The sequence below is a fragment of the Aotus nancymaae genome, unplaced genomic scaffold (assembly GCF_030222135.1).
Source record: "Aotus nancymaae isolate 86718 unplaced genomic scaffold, 86718_ANA_hifiasm-v0.15.2.pri h1tg000020l, whole genome shotgun sequence".
Classification (NCBI taxonomy): domain Eukaryota; kingdom Metazoa; phylum Chordata; class Mammalia; order Primates; family Aotidae; genus Aotus; species Aotus nancymaae.
In genome coordinates this window covers 43,414,995-43,438,989 of record NW_026988432.1, presented here as the reverse complement: position 1 = coordinate 43,438,989, position 23,995 = coordinate 43,414,995, and the positions used below count along the sequence as shown (strand labels likewise).

At 33.6% G+C, this 23,995-nt stretch overlaps 1 protein-coding gene across 2 annotated transcripts in view; it reads left to right on the top strand.

The window, feature by feature from the left end:
• The window catches only part of ASXL3 (ASXL transcriptional regulator 3), a 183,690-nt gene that overhangs the window by 42,782 nt on the left and 116,913 nt on the right, over positions 1-23,995 (top strand). Inside the window, exon 3 of one of the 2 annotated variants that reach the window (XM_064379306.1) lies at positions 23,878-23,986. In XM_064379306.1, the coding sequence (XP_064235376.1) occupies positions 23,878-23,986 (109 nt within the window). Of the gene's footprint in view, positions 1-23,845; positions 23,987-23,995 lie in introns of those variants that run through there. The other variant, XM_064379305.1, reaches the window with a different exon arrangement.

The following is a 23,995-nucleotide window of genomic DNA, read 5'->3' as shown; positions in this document are numbered from 1 at the left end:
TTATTTAACTGTTTGAAATTTTAACTTGATTGGTAAGATAAGAATTAGTTATTATTTTTCAATTCTGTTATTTTCTTATTGTATTACCAAAAGTAAGTCAGCCAATTATAATTTAATTCCCAAAGTTTTATAACTTACTTTGTATGGTAGGTAGAGTGGTAAAATCTCTCCTTTTCTTGTAAGAAGGTGATGAGGGATTGTGAAATAGTCTCTGAAGTATTTTAAGTAACTTGGAGCAGATAATTATCTAAACTTTTAAATCTGGTCTTCTCTGTACTCAACTTCTAACCATCTAGTTTCCCCAACAATTTCTAGTCTTTATTAAAAGTGTACCTTTGTGATTAAAGAGTAGGAGGATATGTAATTTTTAATAGCTAAGGAGTTGTGTCCTTTGGTAAAAAGAAGGCCAAGACTAGTTTCCACATGGACCATTTACTGTTGTTATTACTGTCCCAATTTTAAACCATGCTTGTGAGAATTGATTTGAGAGCAAGTGTCCTCTTCAAAACAGATCATTCGAAACAGCCACTACCACGTTAGGATGCAAACTAAAATCTGAATGAGGTTTATCTCCGCTTTATATTTTGTTTTTGGTCAGGACTTTGCAGATCATATAGTCTTAGACTTTTGTTTCACAGATCAATAAACTAAGGCTTAGAAAAGGTAAGTGAGTTGTCTACAACAATAGGATTAGTGAATATTTGACTCATCTTTAAACTTAGAAGAGGCTGATTATTTCTGAATTTAAGAAGAATGTACAAAAGTGTATTCAAAAGTAAGTGAAGGCTGAACCCTGTGTAAAGAAAGATCAATGTTCTGTTCTTAGGTACTATTGAAATGGAACTATTGAATTAGTTCTTAAGTACTATTCAGTGGGTTTGGCCGTTGAAAGGAATGGCAGAAACCGCAATTACTTTTGCAGCTACCTAATAGTAAACAGTTGTAAAATTGTTGGTACGAGTTAGGGATGCAAGAGAGATTGTACTGTAATTTATACTTCAAATAGTGATCTAAGATTTTTGATTCTGGTCTCATTGGCTTCTTGTTGCCATCAAGACCTCACCCAAAGGAAAACTGTGAAAAGAACAAGGAAGGGGATGTGCTTGCCTCAGATTCCCCCCATGGGTTGATGGAGAGAGGCATTGAGCTCAGTAAGGCATGATGAGCCAATGAAGACCTCACAGGGAGAAATCATTCAATAGAGTGTTTTTTTCCAGTTTTTCTTTGGAATGCATGTAAGTATGGGATATGTGAGGCAGGGGCCAATAGATTTGTCTGTAGACAATCTGATTAGGAGGGTTTGTCTAACACCTATTCTCTTTTCACATTTTCCCCATGGACTTACAGCCCACTCCGTTTCTTTGCTTACATTATATTTTATGTTTTCTGATTGAATTTTCCTTCTGGTCTCTGTAAAAAACAAAATGGGTAGTAATTATATTTAAATATAGTCACAGTAAAATATTATGGTCTGAAAAGTCCTATTAGTAAATGAAAACATTGTCAACTAATGTGAAGCCACAGTAAAAATCAAGTTTTCATTTACTGATTATTTTTTTCTGGCATTAGTAACATTTAAATTTTTTTCATGAATAGATCTTTAGTGTATCAAATGCAGTATATGATATATGTAACGATTATTTTACTGATTAAAAGTGGTTAAATCCAGTATAATTCAGAGCTATCAAATACTTTTTGTAATTAATTCACTATATGTTGTCTTATTCATCACATATGAAATGATGATATTGATCCCTGATCTTCCTACTGTCTAGAATATGGCATATGATAGGTAGACTAAATTTAAAACATGAATTTGATAGTCTGTTACAAGTGTATGCTGCTGATTTTATTAAACCCTTTGCAGTTAATTTAAATATTTTCAGATTGTTTTTCTTAGATTTGGAGAATTGAGATCCAAGAAATTAGCTGTTTACTTTATAACACAATCTATTCTATAAGCTGATGTGTAAGTTTGCATGGGTATTATGGAGTCCCAAAGTTTAAGTGACATAATCAAATAGAAGTTCACTTTGCATGTTGCAGTCTAAAGGTGGGTAGTCCTAGGAGTTATGAGGTAGCTATGTTACCCCAGGATATCAAGGAAGCTAGGTCCTTCTGTCTTGTTGCTTTTCTGTCTCTAGGATTTTGTTCTTATCTCAGTGGTCTGAGCTAGCTTGCAGCTGGAATAAGGGGCACACATAGTCCCTTTAAAGACATGTTCTCAAAGTTGAATAAACAGTTCTCCTCATGCCCCATTGGTCAGACATATACTTTCACTGAACTTAAAAGGAAGCTAGAGAATAAATCTTTATTTGAGGAAGCATGTTCCAAGATAAAAAGTGGAGCATCTTAACTGTAGGGAAGGGTCCTTCTTGGCGAACAACCACCAGCCTCTGCCATATCTATTTTTTCATTAAATCTTGTGGGCTTGATTTATATTAAAGATGTATTATCACTTTTTACATCTGAAAAACATTATATAGTTTACACAGACATTCCTTATACTTACAGGTCTCTCTGACACTGCTCAGCCTATCATGACCTTCACCAGTTTTTGCTCTCTACCCCTACCTTCAAGGCCTAATTCAGATGTCACATACCACCTCCTTGTGAATAATTCTTTCACTCTTTTGGCTTCAGTTCATCACTTTATCCTTGCAGTTTCATTTTAACATAATATGTATGTTCTTCTGTTGCAGTATCTAATATAGACTTGTGATATTTTCAGATTGAATGAATGGAAATTTGAATTCTAGCTCCGTTTCTGCTTTGAATATAATGTGTTGTCTTGGATAAGTCACTTAGACTATTTTTCTTTTCTTTCCAGTAAAACAGGGGAAATCATAATTCTTGCATCAAGATGCTATTATAAAAATATAATAATTTGCAAAAACTTGAAAAATTTGTTGTCAATTGTAAGATATTTATGAGATGTCACTGTTTGCTGCCATTGTTAGAAATTTGGAGAAAGCTAATCAAGATAGAATGAAATCCAATTTATATTCTAAGATATTTTACAATGGTATTTTGGCATGCTGGTGCCAAATGCTTTATATTTCTATAAGAAATATTATAATAACATCTAATATTTATCTTTTATCTAAAATTTCATCAGTAGTTAGAAAAGAAAGTCTAGTTAGTGTTCTTTATTCAAATTCCATGACAAGATATGAAACTATTATTACTTAATGAAACAGAGCCTGAATTTTTTTTTTATATATATAAATAACTAATGTTGGGGCCAGATGTGCTGGCTTATTCTTGTACTCCTAGCACATTGGGAGGCCATGGCAAAAGGATCGCTTGAGGCCAGGAGTTTAAGATTATGCATATATAGACTATATAGGGAAATATAGCAAGACCCCTTCTGTACAAAATAAAAAAATCAGCCAAGTGCGATGGTGTATACTTGTGATTCTAGCTACTTGGGGGACTGAGGTGACAGGATTGCTTGAGCCCAGGAGATTGAGGCTGCAGTGAACTGTGATTGTGCTACTGCACTCCAGTCTGGGTGACAGAGTGAGGTTATGTCTCAAATAAAAAACAAAACAAAACAAACTAATGTTGGGACTCCAATATCAGTGTACTTTCCTGATGTACACTCTACCTATAAGTAAATTATCCTTTATTAAATGAGATGCTTTCATGTAAAGTTTTAATGTTACAGTGAAAAAAAAATTGCCCTCTGAGTTACAAGTGATGAATTGTAACTTAGATCTTACTTGTAACTCAGAGGGCAATTTTTTTTTTCACTGTAACATTAAAACTTTAGAAACATTTACCCATTTATATTTCCTAATTTGCCATGTTTGGTATAGTGACAGTTATTTACAATGAATCCTAATTTACCTAATTTATTTAACATCTTAGTGCTCAGGGTTTTTTTGTTGTTGTTGTTGCGTTTTTGGGGGGCAAGTAGTATATTTCTTTGGCTGCTTTCATACTTAGGCCACTTCAGCCTTCTGAATGTATAACACTGATGTAGAATTTCCTTTGCTTTTCCACCCTCCAAACTCATAAGTGTTAATGGTAGTATTCTGACAGTACTTCTCTGCCCACTGTCTGATGGGTATGTTTTTTGGGGGAAAAGGATGTGTCTTAAAGTCTAGTCCTGTATCAGCACCATCATCCAAATTTTGTTTGAAATGTGATTATGAAGCTTCATATACACAAAATGAAAATTTAGGGGAGAGACTTTAGGAAACAAAACCAATTTTCTGTCTCTTAGTAGGTACATATGTTTGTAGGAAATAAATCTTTGGAAAATCTGTGTCATCATTTGTACACTTCCGTCTTTGAGATCCTCAGTTTAATATTTATTGAACATTCATTGTATGCTAGGATTTTCCCATTATACTGAAATAGTTTGCTGCCTATTAAACTAAATACAGCATAGAAAATATTTAGTTGTGAATAGTAATTTGCTTTCCAAGATTCTTGTAAATTGCACATACATACACTAATGCTTTAGCCTCTGTTTGTTATTAGGATCACTGTCACCCTAATACTCATTTATCATTTAAGATACACATTGTTAGTGCTCCTGGGAAACTTTCCCCAAAGAAACATGGTTCCTTCTTTAGTATCCCTTGAGGAATTTCTGGAGTTTCATTATTGTTGTTTTTTAAATAAGTCTTTCTCTCAACTAGACTATGAATTCCAAGATAGCTGGTGGCATACCTTACTCAACTGCAGGTCCTGTATGATTCCTAGATCATAGTGGCCGCCACAGCAAATGTTCATTTGACTGAGCATATATTACTCAGATGTCTTTAGTCAATATCTGTGTAAGGAATGGTTTGAGAAGATTCTTTTACTTTCCTGTGGTTGGAACCTCAGGTTATGCAACAAGAGGTCAGTGTGTCAATCATGAGAATTTAAAATTTTAAGAAGAAAACTACTTCATTTTACTAAGTAACCAAGTGAACTCTTATCTTTTAAAGTAATGTTTTCTGTGTTTTATGCCTAGGTGAGTCAATTCTTTGCATTATCCTTAGTGAGAGACGTGTTATTCTTTATGAGATATAGTGAAGTTAGTGAAGAGTGTCTAGGAAAACGTAATGAGTATTATATTTGCCATAAATCTCAGGTCCAAATCTGTCTAAAAGGTTTCTAGGTATTTTACATCAGCAGAATAATTGACATAGGAACCAAAATATAAACCAAGTAGGTAGGAGAGGCAATACACCAACTGGATATTTCCAAGTTTTCTTTGTTTTAATATAGATAGAAAGTAACCGACAAGGTTGGAATGGGTCTGGCCAGTTGAGCAAGTTAAATGGAGATAAGAAGACAGAATTCTATTAACCTTGAATGCGGTTGTATATGATGAGTAGTTTTATAGATAGCAGTTTGACTCAAAAATAATTTAGGGTAAGTACACAGAAAATCATGCTGCAGTGAATTAACTCAATTTTGTTTTAGATGCATTCTGGAACTAGAAGAAGTTAGTAAAATTTGGCAGTGGACCGAAAGTTCCTGTTGTCACTATTATACCCTTTAGGTGAAGGGGACAAGCAAAGAGGAAATAGTCTTCAATCTTATAATAATGGACCCAAGGGGGAAAAAGAACAGTGAATTTTCTGGTTAAACTTCAAATACTCTATGTAATATCTATTACTTTGTTTCTAAAAACCCTATTCATTAAGGAGTTAGAAGGAAAACTGAAATTCTTTTAGTTGGTTTGAATTCTTTTTGCTTTTTATGTATGATAGCTCTTGGAGCTCCATTGATCATTAAAAAAACAAAAATCTTACAATTTCAAGTTGTTGTTCCTTCTAAGGTTCCTGGCCCCGCTCCATTATAAGCAGGTGCAATCAGTCTAGAGCTCTTTGTTTAGGAGGGAGTCGGATAATGCTGTCAAGGTGATGGTAGTTAGGATTATGGAAATGGTGGGATTCAGGAGGAGTCAAGGCATATTTGGTAATACCAAATAGATCTTCAGGAGTTAATCTGGCATTGCTATTCTATCTGCTGAAAGAGTCAAGGCTTTTTTTTTTTTTTCCTCTTTCTCTCTTTTAAATACTTGATTCTGTCCACCCTGTTTAGAAGATTAGCCTTGGAAACCAATATTGTGTTTTCTCTCTTCCCTTTAGGACAAACTATTTTCCATTTGGGATCACCTCAACTACCTTAACAGGCAGCACCAGGTCTTCATGTGCCTTCAGTTTACCTTCTGCTATGGAAAGGATCTTTCCTTGAATGTTCATATTTTCATCTTGAGAAGGCAATATATATAGGATTGGTTAAGCAGCTGTAAATAAATATGACAAGTAGAAGAGTGGTTTGTGGGAGTTTTACTATATATACACATATATAATATTTTCCAGTCTGGTTTCAGACCCCGGCATGGCTTGGAGACAGCGTTGGTGTGTATGAAGGATCTTCCTCCAATGAAGGATTTGGGACAACTTTCCATGATGATTATATTAGAGCCTCAGCTGCTTTCGTGTTGGTCATGAGGTGATGCTGAACCGAATGCTTGAACTAGCAGGAGTGGCTGGGATTGCATTGGAGTGGTTCCGTTCATTCCTTCCGGGTAGGTACCAGCTAGTGATGTTGGGTGAAAATGGACATTGAGGGTTTTCCCGTATGGAACCCCATAAGAGTCACTCATTCCCCTGTCATATAGCGGGCATGAGAGGACAAATGGACATCTGAAGGCCAGGCAGTGTGATCTGAATGACTGGGTAGAAGGTTATGAGAGTGATCCTCAGATTGGTGTCGCTCACATATGTTATTTCTGTTTTGTCAGTGTGACAGTGCAGACTAGAATGGAAAGTGAGAAAGTGTGAATTGTTGGAAAGTGAAAATTCGAGAGGCCCTGGTGTGCCTTCTAATTTTTCTGTCTGAATTACAGTTTGTGTAAACCGTGGCCATATTTTAACCATGAATTTATCTAAAAATGAAAATTCTATGTAATATTAGATAGAAATGTTTTATTTTCCTTTCTTGTATATATCCAGAGCCTTTTCCCTGTGAACATTGACTGCATCTCCATGATCTTTCTTGCTGAAGTTGTAGTCTTCTTGTTCACTGTTTTGCTTGGGACCCATTTAAGCAAAGTAGCATGATGACATTAATAAATATTCTTGAGGCTGATTTTTCCCGGTGACTGTTTTATCTTCACTGAAAGCACTTCATTATTCTGACTTTGTTTTACTAAGAATCAAATTGGGTTGCAGTTTTAAGGAATTTTGCATCATAAATACTGACTCTACTTTGCCTTAAACTGCTCATGCATTTTAAATTTTTGCAAGGAATATACTAGAGTTTCTCCAATTTTGAACATGTTCCTTAGAAATGTGGTGCTTCTTCTTGGTTATTTATTTATATAATATGATTTCAGTATTTTCCTTTAGAGTAATGAAAAGCTTGTTGAGTGTTGAACATGGAAGAAGTTTATGAGGTCTAAGAGTAGAATACAGGTAAAGAACTGAAAAGAAAACACAGATGTATGTGTCTGTAAATATCATTAGAACTGTCTGTTGAATATCATTTTGGCAAAAGGGCAGGAAACTAACATTTTTGTAGTAACTGATCAATGTCAGGCGCTTAGCCAAGCAGTTTCTATTTTTTAGCTCATTTATTCCTCAGTAACATTGAGAAGTGGATGCTGTTTCTTCATATTACAGATGAGGAAATTGGTGCTGAGAGAAGCCAGGTATCTTGCCTAACTTCACACAGTGATAAGTGGAAAGACCTGGTATTTGAGCCTGGGTCTTGCTCATTCCAGAGCTCAGTATTTCCATCACTGTGAGCCACAGGCAAGTGTTAGACTTGAAGAGGTGTCTCTAGAGAAAAGATTTTGAAAAGAAGAAGAAAATGATGATTAGGAGACATGAACAAGGAGGAAATGAGAGACATAGGAATATACTAAGATAATGTTTGTTTTGAAAAATTTCAGAGTTTTCCTTACACTTAGTTTGAAAAGCCAAGAAAAGGAATAATTTTAAGATTAGCAAATGAACAGGTTTAGACTTTTGGATTTTCTGTCATTGTTCTGACATTTCTTCACTCTCTGTGCTGAAAATGAAGTAATGATACACCCAATATTGGATCCTAGAACCCTACTCAAAGGATTTGTGCATGGAAGGCAATCAGGTGGTTAGTAATTAACTGTTGGAGGAAAGACAGCATGTGAAGGCAAATATCAGGTGTTTACTGTTTATAAAAGCTTTTTTGGTTTTAATATGTCTGCAAAAATTTTTCAATGTGGAACATGGCTTATCACTGCTTTTAAGTATAACACGGTATATATGACAGAGATACGGTGAATTCTTGTGTTCTACTCAAAGAGTAACTTGTCTGGATTTCAGTAAATAGTGGTTTTCATCTTTGGATGAAGTTTGAATTAATATTAGTTTTCATTTTTATATTGATGATAGTTGTCTTTCATCATCACAATAGATTTATTTGAGTTGTAGCCAGAATGTTGTTTCTGTGCTTTTAAACCCACGTTAATGCTAGAAAGGTTAAAGCTATTACTGTTATCCTAACTTGTTGTCATTAATAATTGTTACTGGTACGTTAGAAAACAATCCCCCTACATCCAAAAAGAAGTAAAGTCCTTTACCTGTAATGATTTTCAATGTCAATGCTATATTTTATCTACTGTCAACTCCTGAAGTAACATTTATAATTGAATTCAGCACCTTAAGATTTCCTGACTTAGTTTTAGTGAAATATTGATTTCATGAAATTAGGTGGCAGGTGTATCCAGGAACTATTTCCTGAAAGCTTTAAGTGGCAATATAAAAGACCAAGAACATTAATTCAAGTTAAATGAGTTGGTTGGAGTTGTGCTTACTTAAATAAGATGCTTGCCAAATGGCCAGAAGCTGTGATATCCCAAGTTGTGTTTTTAGGAAGCTTGAAAAATGAAGAGAAACAGAAGAATACTTCTTTTGTTACATAGACAGGTAGTTCTCTATAATTTTAGCAATGGTTTAATCAGTTACCGTTTAGTTAGTTGATTAAATAAGGGCCCAGATTTAAAATAATTTTTTCTTGAACTATTACCTTGGCTTTTCAATTCTCTTTTCTACTCCGATTACATTTACATATTCTCCTTTTTTGTGATTGGAATTGTTCTCTGGAGAGTCTCTGTGGGTCTGGTTGGAACATTGATATTGCTGTCAAATAATGCACAGGAAATCTTATTTTGTTTAAAAATACATTTCTCCTCATGGGTAATCAAAATGCACATTTTTTCCTAAGAAAGATATTTATTTCTATAAACAAATGTAATATCTATATAACTGATTAGTAGCATTGCTTGTGGAATTTATTAATATGTATGTATAATTTTATAGTTTTTAAAAACTATTAGCCTGAAACATTATTATTTATTCTCTTTAAACACTTACATTGATCCTAGTTATCTTGACCTTTCTTTTACTGGTTTTATTGTATGGAAGAAGAGTATTAACATTGGCTTATAGGCAAATATAAGCATTTCTGTGACCCCCACCCCCTGCTCTGAACTTATGTTTCTCATGAATCATATTTCCCTGAGGGTGAAATTAAAACAAGATCTAGGTATATTGAATTTCTTTTAGGCTTACTACTGGATTCATAATATGTATTTTTAAGTGTCGCATGCTAAGTTTGGGGAAGGGAAGGGTGCTTAAATTCACTACTCTTTCTATTTACTTCCTTTCCAAAGCCACTTGTTTCCATAAGAGGTTTTAGCTTTGAAGTTAGTCCTTTTGTAAAGTTTGTTTTTACTTCCTAATTCTATCTACATTATATATATATATTTCACACCATGCTAAATAACTATGATGTTTGAATTTCACAAAACTTACAGTTTACTGCAGAAACCTATGGCTTTTTTTCTAGAAAGCTATGTTTTAAAAAATATCTTTATATGGTGGCACTTTTAATCAAAATGGAAGACCACCAGTGGACAAAGTACCTTGAGAATAGATGGATAAAGAAAGAAGAGGAGGAGAGAGGAGAAAGAAGCTAAATTAAATTGACACTTGTCTTGTGGTATGAATGCCAGTCTTAACACTAGTGGTTGGGTTAGTTATTTTTAGACATTTCCTTTATCAAACATTTAAAGGTAAAATTTTTCCCATAGCCAGCAAAACTCTGAGCTGAATCCTTTTGACGTTCTGCTGATCAAGGAATTTCAGATGAGTAGTACCAGAATTTTTGGGAGAGAAGGGTAGGAGGATGAATAAAAAATTAGGTAATGAACAAGGAAACTGCTGTTTTTCTTTCTGAACCATAGAAAGCAATTATAAATGATAATTTTTTCTTCAACATGTAATATGCTGGTTGTGTTTTATGTTGAGAAATACAGACACAATGAAAAATGTAAATATGAAAAGTCATACCATTGGAAAAAAATTAGAAAAATTTAAATGTAACATTTAACTCAACCTTTGACAGGAAAATAAGTTTTCAAAGTTAGAAGCTGTAAAATAAACCACAAAGGAAAAGGTGGAGATAATTGGCTACATAACATTTTACATGTCTGCATATGAAAAACAAAACATTAAGTCACAAACCATGGAGAAAATAGTTTTAGTTAATTTGCTAGAGGTATTATATAAAGAGATTATTAAAACAAAAAGAAAAAATATGACCCTCTAGCGTTATGGTCAAAGGACATGAACAGAAGAGGAACTCCAATGCATAAAACTAAGGAATAAACAAATATGTGGATAAGCATTCAGTCTTACCAATAATCCTGAAAATCCGAGTTAAAGGAACCCTTGAGAATTGTTTTTTAGTTCACCTAATAAATTAATCAGTCTTTGCACTTCATTCTTGACTCCAAGTAATGCATCTTGCTTATATACCAGTGATGAATATGTAAACCAATCATTGAAAAGTCAGTTGGCATTATTCACAAAGGTCATTAAATAGCCCATATCTTGTGAATTAATAACACCACTCAACAAACCTAACATAAAGTATTCTTGATCATTAGAAAAGAATATTATATACATTAAGATATTCATATCAGTGCTATTTTAATTGTAATTAAAGGACAATTTAAATGTTCACTACTGACATCAGTGGCTCAGAAACTTGGTTGCACATTTAAATCATTTGGAATGATTTAAGAAAACGCTGACACCTCAGCCCCACCCAGAAATTTGTATTTAATAAATGTGAAGTTGGCCCTGAATATGCATTTTTAAAAATTTCCGTAAAATTCTAACATACAGCCAGGTTGAAGACCACTAACTTGAAACAAGTTGACAGAATATTTTAAACCCTTTGATGTGACATTTATGATGGCTTTGTAGTAGTATGTAAAAGGATATAATAAAGTAAATACTGTTATTAAACATTTAAATAAATTATAACTTTAAAATGGAAAGAATTAGCCAGAAGAAAGTTTACAAAGTGCTTAGAGTTATGTTCAGGAGTTGGTATTTTGAGTGATTTTTGTCATCTTTTCTTCAATTTGCAGATGTTTAGTAATATTCTTGTATAAGAGAAAACTGTATATAAAGGAATGATTTCTTCTGGCCAGATCTCCTAGATAGCTTCCTACTTACAGGTTATTTCTACCTATGAATAGAGAGATTTATTATGGCTTCTAAAACAATTATATGCTGATGCTAGGGTATACATCATATTACAATAAAATTCTTATAGGAGTTTTTTCCTTTCTTTGATCTTAGTAATGTTTTCTCATGTAGTTTTAGTAATGTTGAACTTAGTAATGTTTTCTCATGGAATATATGAACTCACATCAGTCGTTTTTCTCTTATTACTCTACAACTATGTCAGTCACTTGTCACCATTTTCTGAATACTCTCTGTATAATGATAACTCCTCCAGTGTTTATCCTGAACCCCACCATTAACTTTCTGATGCATGTACATATCTGAATTTTGGATGCATACTTTTAAATCACTAAGTCTAGAGCTAAATTCATCATATTGTCAAACTAATGTCCTTTGTATTGTCCATCTTAATTATACCACCATTCATCTCTAGTCCCAGAAGAATCCTAAACTTCTTCTCCCTTATCGCACACATTTTGTCAGTGTCTTTGTCCAAACAACAACAAGAAGCCAGCCGACTGTTTTGTTTTGTTTTTGTCTTTGCATGTATTTCTTGACTCTCTCCACATTGCTGGCTACCATTAGTTTTCTGGTGAAGCTTGCTCCACCTTCCCTGCAGGCCAGTCCTTCAGGCTTCTAATTGGTCTGTCTTCTAGATGTAGCTCAACTTAAATCTATCCTTGTGTTAATAGATGGACAAGAGCACTTTCTTGTTAAAGTCCTCTGGGGCTTTCTATCAGCTCCTGCAGAAAGTGAAGCTCTTGGCCATGGCATTTAAACTGTGGAACTATAAACGTTATGCACCATGAAGTGGTGTATACCTTCCCTCTGGAATCTGATTCCTATCCTATTCTCTCTTCTACTCCCTGCTCTGGAATCATGTTCCTGCACACCACATTCAGTTCTATCCATTTGTGCCTCCCTGATGCTGCTTCTCCCACGTGGAATGGCCTCTTCATCTCCACCTCTTGAGTGAATTAGCAAAAATTTAAAGGTTAATACTATCTGTCTTTAACTAGTTACTCTCATTAGAAGGTAATTTGAAAGTAGTTATTATTAAAATTTTCAAAGCACCCTTCCAACTGGAAATACAATCTTTTTATCTTTTGTAGGGAGATAGTTGTACACATACAAAGAGAACTATATATAAAACTCTTTATTGTAGCACTTATTTCATAGATAAATGTAAACTAAGTGTTCTGTAATAAGGAAATACTTGAATTATGATACAGTACATATATTTTATAGACTCTTAAGAACATTACATGAATATTAAAAACATTTAGAATCTTACAAGCTAATTTGCATTTTTGATGTTACTTTTTTGTAATGTCAAATTACATTTATGCCTTTTACATCTATCAATATTTTACTATTTGTAAGCAGAATATACACTTGTAAAAAATTCAAATGAGAATTAATAAACTAAAATGTTAAAGCATTAAAAGAATTCTATAGAATGTTAAGAGCAGAACATGTTTTCATTTGTATTGAAAATAAATGTGAAAATCTAAACCATAAAGTTGAATATATGCATATATATGAATGTAAATACAAAAAGATCTGGAAGAAATCATGGTTGACATTTAATAGTTATTCATTCTGAGGCAGTGGATGGGATTGAGGGGAGTTGAGAAGGACTTGTACTTTTAACTGGATATAATGATGTACCTTTACACTTTCCATGTAATTATATTAATTTGCTTGCATGTAAACGTTAGTTGAATCAAGGGAAGAATCTGATAAATTAGAGAAAAGTCACATTGTGAAGAAAAAAAGTCATAAACCATTTTCTTCTGTTTTGAAAATATAGCAGAGTACCCACATTCCAGCAAACAGTAGCTGGAATTAGCAGTTGTGGATGTGGTTGCTTCTTTTTCTTTTTTAATAAAGTCTAACAGAAAAAGCTGAAGTTGCTTTAATTTCCTCCTCTTCCTCCTCAGAAGCAACGATGTCGTAGATTTGCTGTGTATTGTTGTAGTTCAGAATTTATACTTTTATTATTAATCTATAGGCAAAATATATCTAAATCTATAAACTATAACCTGTTGAATATTTAAGTTAGTTTATTTTTCCTATAACTAATAATGTCTTTTTGTGAAAGTATGTGTTTTTCTATGGTCTGTACCAAAAAGTGGATTGCTGTTCTGTAGAGCATGCACAGTTTTTTAAAAAACTGGATCTCGCCAAATGTCTTTCCAAATTGGTTATATCAGTTTATGCTGTCACTGGAGTATTTAATATTTCCCATTTCTAGATGTCCTCAGCCAACACATGGAATCGTCAGGCTTGAAATTTTGTTTTCTGTAAATGGTAAAATATTAACTTAACAAGCCCCTGAATGTGTTCTGAATGCTCGAATCTGGCAAGGTGCTGTGAGGTGAACACAAAGAATCTTTAATAAAGTCAGAGTCCTCAAGGAGCTAGTTGCCATCAAGCAATGTGGTGATAGACTGCACAGAACTAAATGCTACAGTAGTAGCATAGGGTGTAATGCCTTTGGAAGTGCAGAGAGCATCATTGTGGACTGCAGGGGTGATTAGTAGGCTTTCGGAGGTGAAGGTGAGGGGATCTTGACAAATGAGTAGGAAGAGAGGAGAGCAGTGGGCATTGAGGAAGAGGGAAGCATGCTGAGAGACAGCCTGATGGGAATGGACTTTAGAAAGCTAATAGTTAGACTATTACTAATTGCCTTTAAAACCTTAACCAGAAAGCGATTAATAGAGCCTCAAAACACATGTATTTTAAACATATTATTTTATGGCTGAGTAAATGAGGCCTAGAAAAATAGCTTGTACAAGTTATATAAGCTCCCCCTTTGACGTCAAAGATAAAACTAGTTAGAGACTTACTGGCTTATTTAGCTTAGACATCCGTCAGGTTGATCTTCAACATGACCAGACAACGCAGGAGTTCCCATGATCTTTTCTCCCCTTTCTTTCTATGTTTTACTCTCTTTCCTCTGGTAGCTTTATCCCCTGCAGTCGCTGGTCTTGTGGAGACAGAGATAGGCACCAGCTACTCTTTTTTGTGTCTTTATAGCTATGTTATTACTGAAAGATAATTTATGCTCTTTCCTTTTATTTCTGTATCTGTTTTTTTAAAAGCTACTCAAACTTCCACTAGCTGGCCAATTTCTGTGACCAAGGAGATAGTTTAATCTGGTTAGCCTTACTGGTGGGGAAATCAATCCTATTTTTTTGATGCATACACAGGAATCACATCATTAAGAAAGGGAGACTTCCTAAAGGAAAAGAATGCAGGGCATGTGACTGTAAGATGGCCACTGCAGCTTTTTGGTATGTAGAGTCCTTTGCAGACATCATTGCAGCCATGAATTTAGAAAGAATTTTGGTAATGTTCATTGCATGTGTTTTATGTTTACACATCCATGATTGTAACAGCTTTTATTGCAGTGATTCAATTCATTTCAGCAAACAACTTTTGAGTACATTGGTATTGCTTGTCAAGCAATATAAAAATAAATATATCTATCTCCTGTGGAATTTCCAAGCTTGTTGGAAGTAGTAAGGGCAGAAAAGTTGAAGATGTAAGCAATTTTCAAAGAAAATAAACCATGAGAGATATGCAAAGTATTGTGATTGTTCTAGAGGAATGGGAATATCCTAGGTCTTAAAAGCCTTCTCCATAGGGATGATAGCCAGAGCAGACATTGGAAGCCATAGAAGCTTGGTGATTTCCTGAGTTGGATTGGATTCTAGGAGAGTGGTCTGAGAGTTGGAGAAGTTGAAGATGAGGTAGGTGCCAACTGTGTTGTAGGTGACCTTAATGCTAGCCTGAGGACTTTGTGTTTCCTTCCCTGGGCAGTGAAAAACTGATTCAACAACAACAACAGTGAATGGCATGGCTAAGAAGCAGTCTGAAGAGTGTTTCTGTTGTTTTTGTTTTTATATAAGAAAATTATTTGGCATCAGTGTATAGGATGATTTGGATCTAGGAGTTGAAGCAGGAAGACCAGTTAGAGGTTATAGAATTGTCTTCTTTGTGAATGAGGTGAAGATTTTTTGAAATAAAATGTAATGAAGTAAAAATGTAAGGTTAAAGATGAACTTAGTTGGGGCATTGTGGAGGCAGAATAATTGGAATAGTCTGAAAAAATGCATGTCACGGGTGCTGGAGGAGGAGGATTATACCCACCGCTGAGCGAGACTAGTGGGGATCAGGAGGACGATCTGCTCTGAGGAGATGAGAGAGATGATTTTCATGTTAGATGTGCCATCTGTTGGGTAATATAATGCAGGTTGAGTTTCCCTTATTCAGAATGTTGGGGACCAGAAGTGTCTTGGACTTTGGATTTTTTTTTAATTTTTGAACATTTGTGTTAAACCAGTTGAGCATCCCAAATCTAAAAATTTGAAATCCTAAATGGCCCCGTGAGCATGTCCTTTGAGCATCATGTCGGTGCTCAAAAGTTTCAGGTTTTGGAGCATTTCAAATTTTCGAATTTGTGCTACTCAACCTGTATTGCAAATATATAATATTTTCAAGTGTATATAGATACTATTTGTAAATTTTCAATGCTGTTTATGCTTCCTGGATGTGTTTTTCAATTTTATAAATTTATACAGGGAAAATAATCATTACACTGTATTTTTCACAGAAAAAGAGAGCTTTGCACACTTTTGAAGTAATCTTTTAACATTTGCCTAATAAAATTAAACATTCATGGGAGTGCTGACTGCTAGGCACTTTATTCCTAGTTATCCTAATTATACAAATTCAGTATAACATTTCTCCAGGTATATTTTCTGGCATGCCATAATAGGAGGTGTTGCTAAATATTATGGTGGAGAGGATTCCTTTATTATATATGATCAGGAAACACAGAGTTAAACAGGATTTTTCAGAGACTTTAATACATATTAATGAATTTGGTGAGTTTGCAAAAGGAGAATGCAACATGTTACATTTCCCAAACATATTTGAGAATATTTTTGAGCAACACTTGGGACAGCTATCCCACAGGACAGATTCTGAAGTGGTCAAGTATTGACTATTGATAACATGATGGGAGAGTGTGAGTAGCTACATGTTGAATATAGAAGCTTACATTTTAGTATGAAGCTGACTCATACCAGATATAATTACAGTATCTGTTTTTAATATATGAAATTTGCAATTTTATTTTGTAAGCTATAGTTTTTGACCTAATTGGAAATATTCTTTTTGAGCTTGCAAGGGTAGAGAAATAGGGTAAAAGTCCCGAAGAGCCACCAATGGCATGGCCATGGGTTGACTGCCTCTGCAAAGGAGTCAATGACGTGATATATTTATACATGGTTACATCTCAGTCATCTCCTTGGAACAAACTAAAGATAACATTTAAATTCCAAATGGTTTTCTCTTGTTTGCAACATGCCTCAAGGCTGTCTTTATGCTGAGTCCCCTGTCATTTCATGTGTATTCAGAAACTAGTTCAGCTCAGCCTACATTTCTATTACGTGCAAAACACTGTCAGAGTACAAATTTATTTCAGGATAAGCTTGAGATATATTCATAGTGTGCTCGATAAATGTTTGTTCAGTGAAAGGATTGTATTTTTTCTTAATGATCCAGTTTAATAAAGAGGCATCTCAATTATAGATCTGAATTCTCTACCACACATTATGTATATACGTGAATGTGTATGTGTGTATATATATGATAAAGATATATCATAAATAAGATATATACACACAAGATATATACACATGCATATATAGTCTGTATATATAGATCTTATTCTTATAAGCTATATATACACATACATACCATACATATCATATATAAGATATATATATACACACACACACTATATATGTGATATGTGTGTGTATATATATCTTATATATGATATATATATTTATCACATATACAAATATATATATATATATTCGTAGAGATAGGGTCTCACCATATTGCCTAGACTGGTCTCAAATTCCTGGCCTCAAGCCATTCTTTTGCCTCTCCTGCACAAAATGCTGGGATTATGGGCCTCAGCCAACATGCCTGGCGTCTATCATATTTTCTTTAAGTTTCTTCTTCCTTTGTTTTCACTGGTGACATTACTAGAGGAAGATAATCAAGAATGTCATCTTCTGCAGCCTATTTGAAATCTACTCTGGGGAAGTCATTGCTATATGCAGTGTTGAGAATGGAGCAGATCACCTTATCATTTAGCAGCATCTGGCTTTAAAAAAATGTATTTCCTTGAAATGCTAAATATTTGCTTAAGTGCTCAAGTTAGATTAAGTGGAGGAGGCAGTTCTATGGAGAGAGAATGTGAGACAGAGGAAAGAACATGGGCATTGGAATCAGATGAGAATTTAGATTTCAACTGTATCACTTAGTTGTTATCTGACTTCAGCAAGACTCCTAGTCTCCAAGCCTCGGTCACATCTATAAAACTGGGAGTCATGCTTACATTTTGTGGTGGCTGTAAGGAATATAGACAATAGTTGTGAAAGCCCAGGCACATTATAGATGCTCAATAAATGGTAACTATAGTAATAGATGTGTTGCTATCATTCTCCTCCCTGTCCCCTTACTAAGTTGTCAGTTATTTTTAATACTCTCCACATGTGAGAGACTATGGGTGAGCTGTGTACACATGCCCATGTCTTCACTTCTTTTTGATACTGAGATGAAAATGAAATTAGAAATTAAAATCTTTTTAAAAATTAAAATATTACCGGAGCCAGTTCTTTAAACAGGCTGCCAAATATTAATTTCTTTCCATCTGTCATTCTTTTTACATCTAGATGTTGGTTACTGTGGCTAGTAGTGGTGGTGTTAATAAATAACTCACAATTTTTGAATAATTACAACATACCAGACACAGTCCTGAATACTTTATATGTTTTAACTCATTTACTTTTTGGAATAGTTCTCTATGACATAGTGAGTTTTATTATCCACATTTTGTAGTTGAAGAACCTGTGACCTAGAGAAGTCCAACATGACACAGCTGCTAAATGGTCCCGACCTCGTTGAACTCAGGCTGACTGGCTTGAGAGTCCAGTCTTCCTCGTTGTTCTCTACCACCTTCCCCAGCACAGGGGTGGTAATACAGTGTGTCGTGGCATGCGTAGTGGTAGAGGAACAGTTGTCAATGTCTAGGTGTATACATTCTTCACTAGATGTCTATAGTTAAAGATAGCTACCTCACCTCCTATTTTATTTGAAAACTATGATACAGATCATATGTTATGGTATATACTTATATAGTGCCATTTCTTAATTTCCCTGTAGAGCCTACTGTCTGTACTTTGTTGTATAGACAGACGTGTTTATGTCAACCAGAGATGCACATTGACATCTGGAGTTCGAAAGTCTTTCTCTAAATTTAAGAATTAAAGTGTACAGCATATATTATTTGTTAATCATTTTTTGCCTCAATCCCACCTGATAAGAGTACCAGGACCACATTTTAACATTACTTTAGAGATATATTGAATATTGAAAACCATGTGGATATCCTCACATAGAAAAATCACAAAATATCTTCCTTTGAAATATGACCTGTCTCTTATTTGATGGGTTATTCCCATTTATATATTTTCTAAATGCTAAACTTTGTTATTCCTCTTATGTTAGTGCTAGTGATTGTAGAGAGACCATGAAGTCTAGGACACTGTTTCTTCAAAATCAAATTTGAGGATTACTATAGATTGTTTTGTATTGGAATTATTCCGGTAACATATATAACCATATACATATATCACATATATATATGTTATTCAGACAACATATATAAAGGAGTCTGAATTTTAAGGTTTTATTTTCAGTTATTTTAGAGAGTTTCTTACTGGCAGTAATATTTCTCAATAAGTTCATCTGGCCTTGATTTTTCTAGGGTAATTTGTAACCATCTATGTTACTGAGTTGTTGATTGTTGTAGACTGGGTTCCTGTGTGTGTCTAGGAGCCATCCTCATTCTTCACTAGTAGGGACATGCCCATTAAATAAATAAATCTAATGGTATATTATTAATTTTTTAACATTTAGAAAACATTTTTGTGAAGTATAACATATACGTGGTTTAGTCCATAAATCATGAATAATTTTCACAAAGAGAACACAGATACTGTATCAAGAGTACCTGTACCCCAGAGACCCACCTAACTTACTCTTAAAATATATTCTTTATAATGCATTTTCTCAAAGCTAGCATTTGAAATGCTTGAAAGAAGCTATTAACCTTTTTTGAAATAATGGAAATATAATTATTTATATTAATTTATATTGATAACACCTAGCACAGTAACTAATTATGATGTTTAATAACTGCTTGAATTTGTTGACTTTTTATGATTTTGTTGTACAGGATTAATTTTTTTTCATTCCCATGTTTTAAAAAAAAGAAATGTTTGCAGGAAATAGCTTCCATTTGAAATTTTTATTAAAACATAACATTAATATGATAAAATAGTTTAAGATTGTTATTAAATATTGTAAATCATTATGTTATATGTAAAGGAATAGTGACCCACAATTATATTTTCTTTGTCATGCCTGTAAGTAGTCTTCCAATTGCATTCTCCAGGTATTCTCTCTGATTTTTAAAATTATTTAATAGATAGGCTCTTCATTCCTTTCACTAAGTATTCACTATCAGTAAAATTGTGTGACTTCTATCAGCGATTTGATAACATAAAGCAATAGCTTTTCTCTATTTCACACAGGACTGGGGCTCTGTAAAGCATCTCTAGGGGTTCTTTGATGTCTAGACAGTTTAAATTATGCCTGCTCCCTTGCCTCCAAATTCCACCCCTGTTCTGCTTCAGGAGTTGTGGGAAATGAAAACAAACTAGAAGGGTCCACAGCCTTACAGTCCAGGGGGAAAAACAAACAAGTAGAATAAGCTGTATATCTACCCTGGCAGGTGTATAGGAAAGGGCCCAGTTATAGGGGATAGGAGACAGAAAAGAACTGGGGACAAATATTTTCTTGCTTGTTTATTTCTAGCTATATTTATTATATGGAAATACATTGGCTTTGTGAACAAAATGAAACCATTATAGAAGTATTAGGGAAGAAAGTCGAAGTCACCTTTTAGCCCAGTGCCCCAGTTTTTTCCTCCCAACCTTCCCATAGGCAGCCAGATTTGACTTTGGTGGGTTTCTTGTGTAGTGTCCTATTTGTTGAAATGGTAAGATGAAGAGTTGTGTTTTAAGTTGGAAAACTAACTTTGTTTTCTTCCTTTCTTTTTGCTTTCCTTCTATAAATCGGGATATCGTGGCTTTTCCAATTCATCTTGTTAGAAAGTAAGTAAATTTGAAATTTCAGAGATTTTTAAATTAAAACTTTGATGTTTTATTTCATACAACACACACACACACACACACACACACACACACACACACACACACAGCTACAGGATTTTAAACTTCTAAATTCCAACTGAGGTGTTGAGCTGATGAGCTTTTGCATTAACTGTGAAGAAAATTGTGTTGAATAAATTAAAAATAAGAACCATTACATAGAAGGAGTTCATTCTGAGAGTACAGACTTTTAAAGCATGTGCATCTGCCTCATTTTTTACTCACATTTAATCATTATGTTTAAGGTATATGTATGTGTATATACAATACATAGTATACTTGTCAATTCTATTTTTTCTGAATATAAAAATAATAAAATTGCATAAGTAAGGCTTTATTTTTGTTCAATAGCAGTTAAGACATTTCTGCAGAAAAAGTGGTCTAAGTTTTCAATAGTTGATAGAATTGATGAAGATAACAGCAATAAGTAAATGGTGTGAAAGGTTTTTGAAATACATTTTCCTGTGTATATTTTATGTTGGATATATCAGTTACCTATTAATAAGTATTTAACTCTTTTGATGCTTATTTTTCATTGTTTTTAAATGAAATGGACCAGAATGAGTTTTTTTCTTCTTCAAGGAACGAAACTCATGTGCCTAAAACTAAGTGACTAATCAGTGAGTGATTTTAGCTGTAAAATTTGCATTTGATTGCAAATAATTTTCTAATGCAAATATTGTATAGTTTTGAAATAAAACAAGTTTCATATGTTTCTTTTGGGAAAGATTTATAGAAATTGCAATAGTCATTGAGACTTTGGAGATATTGTGATTGTGAATTACATATTTTTAAATTTTTCCATAGTAAATCTTGTGTTTATTGACTTAATAGACAGTATAATTTAATAATATATTCATGCTTAATAGAGCTTATTATTTGTAGAAAACTGGGGACTTATCACATATGTTTGCAGCAAGCACAGCATTAAATGGCTATTTAATAGCCAATTTATCTTCTACAATTATCTTCAGCTTGCTATACCTTAGAAAGGAAATGTAAATTATAGTAATATTATATTTGTTTAGTACTTAGTCGTTGCCTTTAAATCTGTATTATTATTTAACGTGCTGAATCTGAGTTCTTGGAATCGTATGCATTAGGGCCTTAGGAATAGAGAGAAGAAACAGCATTGTGAGGTTTCATATTAGGTGAACAGTTTTATTAAGTTGTATTTTAAAACATTTTACATTGTGTCATTTTTATGTATTGGATTCTATTTTACATGTCGTGTTAACATCTTTTTACCAAGTCCCTACAGAAAGTCTGTATTTCTGACAGTTCCACTAAATTAAAACTCCAAAAATCTGGCATAATCATTCTTAGCTTCAAATTTTCTATGCTTTTGTCTGAAGAGTATAATGTAAAAATATGTATTTGCAGTGTTCAGTATAACATGTATTACATAATTTATTTGGAATTTATATTTCTGGAGAGATGAATATGTTTTACTTTATAGATATGCCTGGGACACTTTAAAATCTTTTGTGACAAAATAACGAAATGAGATCTGCAAGCTTGTAGGAGCTTCATGAGAAAAGATACTACCTAAACATGTTATTACCATGTGTACTTTAATGTTACAGCTACATTACTCTATGACCAAATTTATATTAAGATGATTCTTGTTTTCTGTCAAATTCAGTGGAGTCATATTTATATGCTGGCACAGAGAAGCTGCTTCCTAAAATAATTGTCTTTGTAGATGAATACTTATAAACCTTTATGACCATAGTGCATATATATGCTGCCTTGCTATTAAGTGTGTTCTGGAAATTCAGGATATTTGACTTTTTCATTTTACTGGTGAGTTTTCATTATAAGTAAAAGATTTCATAGTCTTGGTCTTTAGAAAACTTTTAATTATGAGCACAAATTATATAATTATCCTCAAAATTTAAAGTTAGAATTCTGAACTTACAAATTCAAAGTTTGAAAGCTTCATATCCTAAAGGCTGTATTGTCTCAGAATGTGAATTAAATACCCATAATTCATAAGAAGCATGTGAGGGTGATGAGGGCGTAGGGCATTTAACTAAAATTGATTTGACCCGATATTGATATTTTGGCATATTAGAAAGTAAAATGTTCATGGATATATAATTAAATAAAGGCAAAAATTGTAGCTCTGAATTCTAGCTTCTAAATATTAGTTTGCAATCAAAACAGAAAATTTGTTCTAAAATCTACCCCAGGAAATATATATATGTACTTTACGTTTTATAAACATCATTCAAGTATATGAACTCATTCTAATAATGTTCGGACATATGTACTTTGATATTTTAAATTGTTAGTTTAATGCTGTTTGATTTTTTTAATAAATGATCTTATAATCCAGTCACTTGCATGTTTACTACAGAATTCTGTTAGCTGGACAGAATTTCCAAACACCTACTCTTTGACATATCTGAGAAAAGGATGTCATTGTAGAGGCTGTATCAGAGGTATAAACACATACATACATTCTTATTTGGCCATGTGAGAAATGCAGTCCTGTGAGTAACTTAAATACTTATAATTTCAAATCAGTTCTTCCCTGGTTTATTATTCTTTTGTTGCTTTTCAACCTATGGGATAGAGCTGCTCTTGAACTTGGTGGGTTTTTTTTTTTTTTTTTTTTGATCATTCAAGTGCAACCATCAAGTTGTCTGTAATATTTAAAAGCTAAGACTTCGTGGTGTTATTTGTAAAATAACACCACATAAATATTTGAGCTTTGGTTTCTGTAAAATATAGTATTGGTTACTCTATGAATAAAAGCATAATTTCAATTCAAGAAAAATTTGCCTGAAGGCCTTAAAAGACAGATGCATCTGATTAACTTTGGTGAAACTGGACTTGGCCCTTTATTGTAATGTAGATGTTTTCAGGGTTGGGAGGCTATTTTTAAAAGGCATGCAAAGAAGTCTTTTTTTTTTTTTTTTTTTTTTGAGAGAGAGAGGGACTCGGAGAACAGTTTTGCAATAGAAGCTGTACCTCAGACTGCTTCATTTTTGCACACTTTTATTTTCTAGTGGAACCTCTCCATTAGCCTGTCTGAATGCAATGCTTCACACTAACACTCGAATAGGGGATGGAACATTCTTCAAAATCCCTGGAAAGTCAGGCCTCTATGCTCTCAAAGTAAGTTGC